Source organism: Wasmannia auropunctata, unplaced genomic scaffold (assembly GCF_000956235.1).
Source record: "Wasmannia auropunctata unplaced genomic scaffold, wasmannia.A_1.0 LD336057.1, whole genome shotgun sequence".
Taxonomy (NCBI): Eukaryota; Metazoa; Arthropoda; class Insecta; order Hymenoptera; family Formicidae; genus Wasmannia; species Wasmannia auropunctata.
The window spans coordinates 227,664-231,040 of record NW_012026833.1 but is presented as its reverse complement, the minus strand read 5'-3'; the positions used below and the strand labels follow the sequence as shown (position 1 = coordinate 231,040).

Below are 3,377 nucleotides of genomic sequence, written 5' to 3'. Positions count from 1 at the left end.
ACGTTTTCTAATTTTGATCAAGATTTAATTGCAAATTTAATCGAATAGCATCGCTGATTATTTTGAGCAATAAGATTAATCGCTTCACGTGCATTAATTTTGTTTTTGTTTTTATTCTTGTTACATTTCATTGCGACTTGCAAGGAAAAGCTAAATGTTATCCACGTTGAAATTACCATACGGAATCGCTGAGCTCCTCCATGATTTTTCCTTCCTCATTGACGATGTAGTCCACGACCGGGCTGCTCTGAGTAATGTGCGCGCTCGAGTAGTTGGTCACCACTCGACACGGTATACCTAACGTGCGACAAATCGTCGCCAGCACGCCGGAGAAAACCCAACATTGTCCGTATTTGACCGGTTTCTTCGTCATATAATACTGCTGGAGTATTTTTCGCGAGCCCATCCATCTCGTAGGTGGTATACCGTTCTCATAGTCGTTCGACCAATTTTCCATCATTACCCCATCCGGAGAGTTCACCTAAAAAACGATGCCATTTATTAATCCGAAAATTCCGAAACTTTGTTCGTACACTGCGCTAGAAAGAAAAGAGTACTTTAAGTATCATTTTTCAAAATACGCGCTTAGTTTTTGACACGAAAGTTCTTTCCTCTCTAAAATGGCTTACCGCGGCGGACAGAGAGCGCATTATGATGACCGGATCGTTCCTGTCGATAACGCGGACTTTGCCGACATGATTCATTAGGTACAGGGCGCAATCCAAGATGTCCCGTTCGAATTGCGCGTACTTCCACATAGTGGACCGCAAACAGCTGTGAGTGCCGCGCCAAATTAAACCATCTTCCATTAATACATACTCTTGACGCTCAATCTCGCTATCTATGTATACCACGTCGTCTGAAAGGAAGAATAATATTCTGCAAAACTCAGGACAATATTCGTTACCGGTGTGCGATTGGAAAATCGACCGTTATGGACCATATTCTTTATTTTTAGTAGTTATACAATATACGAGTACCATTATGCACACATGTAGTAAATAGATCACAGATTTCTATACTAGAAATCTAGTAGTGTGGTACAGAAATCTGTGAAATAGACAAATTGAGATGTCAGGCTTTCATGAGAATTAGTGCATCACATCGTACCTAATATATGACGCATGATAACAAATGTGATAAAATGTAATTGCGTATTTAAATCGAAAAATGTCTAATAAAAAAATATTCATTATTAAATATAAAAACAGCGATGTACATTTTCGGTAAATTGTAACGCTACTCGATGTTTCATTGGGAAACAGAGAGTTAGAATACCTGCGAACACACATACCTTTGCACCATGGATTACAGATCAAATAAATTGGATCCATCGTGTAACTGACAACAGTATCGGATTTCTCGTGATAGATATCGATATTCATCTTCCACTTGCCTATAATTGCGTTTGCCGATGTCACAACCTGAAGATGATAGACTTCGTTAACAAGAAACCTTTTTCATCTTAATTTTTCTTTACTTCATACGTGTACGCTTGACGTTTCCAACGTTAACTAAAACGATTGTCGATGGCTTTAATATTGCAATTCGGACATATACACGATTCTATATACAAATTTGGTTATTTTAAGTCTATTTTATTTTAAGAAAGAAAGTTTAATTCTAATTATATAATTACAAACCTATTTTATATTAATATTACAAATTTATTTAACGTATCAAATTAAATCAAAATTAAATTCTCTGTAATGAAAACTCTTGCTAGATTTCGCATTTCAGCAATGTTTTCCTACTCACCTTTATTCTTAGGAAATTCGTTCCTTTGGCATCTATGATGGCCTGACAGTTGGCAGCTTCGGAAATGTCCGTGGAATCGTGCATATCAATTGCCACTAATGTCCCAGATCCACGTTGCGGGCTCACGCCATCCAGAGTGAAAATAATGGAAATATAGTCAGTGGAATTATAATTCCGCGATAGACTGAGATGCAGATAAAATTCCTGACCACGTCTGACAACGAGTCTTGCTCTGTCATCCTGACGGGTCATCATCTCGTATCTGGAAGTACGATGATTCTTGCCGTTTTCCTTGATGCAATGATCCACATTGTGAATCGTCAATACTGGGACTCTCTTTTTTCCTGCTAATGACAACTCTTTCCCTGCTAAAGACGTCGAATCGACGTTTATGGACTGATTATTTCTGCTTGGATTGGATCACTGATAACTTAATTGGAAGCCTCTTCGCTGATTGAATTATTGAGAAATGCAAATTCGTATGCAAAGAAGTTTTATATACATATATATATATATATATATATATATATATATATGGAACCTTCTAAGGAGATCATAATAATATTCTATTAGGCCTATATAGAAACGATCAGAAGTCTTCGAATCTTTTGCGGGATCGAAAAATCTTGCACAATTAAATTGAACGGACCTGGAAAAAATTTGTTTTCCATTATTATGTGCCTTAAATGTATACATATATATATATATATGTATATATATATATGTATCCGTTTAATTTAAAAATTGTGCAAGATTTTTTGATCCCACAAAAGATTCGAAGACTTCTGATCGTTTCTAGGCCTAGCAGAATATTATTATATTATAATCTCTTTAAAAGGTTCTAGTCTCTTGATTGGATTGAATTTGTATTGATACAAGTATTTTTATTATTCAGTTCAAGACTAAATCTTCTAAGAAGAATATTCTTGCTTTTATATAAAAATATCTCTTTTAATTTAAGACTAATTTGTTTCTGTGCGGTAAATATCATCGAGAGATCTTCCGGAAACTTTTAACCTTTTTCAAGAATAAAATCCACATAAACTAACCGAAAGACATTATTATATTATAACTGCAACAATACACAGAACTGAACAAATCGAATGACGACGAGAGACTGACGAAATGAAGTCACCATATGAAAGTCACTGACAGAGATTCAAACCCAATAATTAAAGCGGAATGCGAAATACGAAGCGAGAATATATGCAAAGGAAGAAAAATTGTCGATCTTCCGAGAAAGTGAAACGTGATACGAAAAGAAACTATTATTGCATTCCGTCTTAACACTCACGCGCTATGAGCATGAACTATCGTTTAGTATTTGATAAACAACAGGAATGATCACGTGATCACTATAAGCGCCAAAAGCGCAAATACGAACGTAGCCTATATCTATAACTATTAAAAAGTTTATGTTCCAAGCAGGTGTCAAGGTAAATAAACGTTATAACAGCGACATCCTCTCCCAGATCAAATTCGTAGCGGTGCTGAAGTCGTTTTACCGACGAAACTCAATAATTTTTGTACAGTTTTCGTATATATTATTTTTACAGATTTGGAAATCTTTTTCCAAAATTAAAGTATAGATAATAACGGAACGCGGATGAAATTATCAT

General features: G+C 35.5%; 1 protein-coding gene across 1 annotated transcript in view; it reads right to left on the bottom strand.

The window, feature by feature from the left end:
- The window catches only part of LOC105450682 (annulin-like), a 6,763-nt gene extending 3,710 nt beyond the window's left edge, over positions 1-3,053 (bottom strand). The window contains exons 1-5 of the mRNA XM_011690632.1: positions 2,808-3,053; positions 1,759-2,105; positions 1,295-1,424; positions 630-859; positions 177-481 (exon numbers count right to left, since the gene is read on the bottom strand). Of these exons, the coding sequence (XP_011688934.1) occupies positions 177-481; positions 630-859; positions 1,295-1,424; positions 1,759-2,105; positions 2,808-2,817 (1,022 nt within the window). The 5' untranslated portion in view covers positions 2,818-3,053. The remainder of the gene's footprint in view (positions 1-176; positions 482-629; positions 860-1,294; positions 1,425-1,758; positions 2,106-2,807) is intronic.
- Between the last annotated feature and the right edge of the window lie 324 nt (positions 3,054-3,377).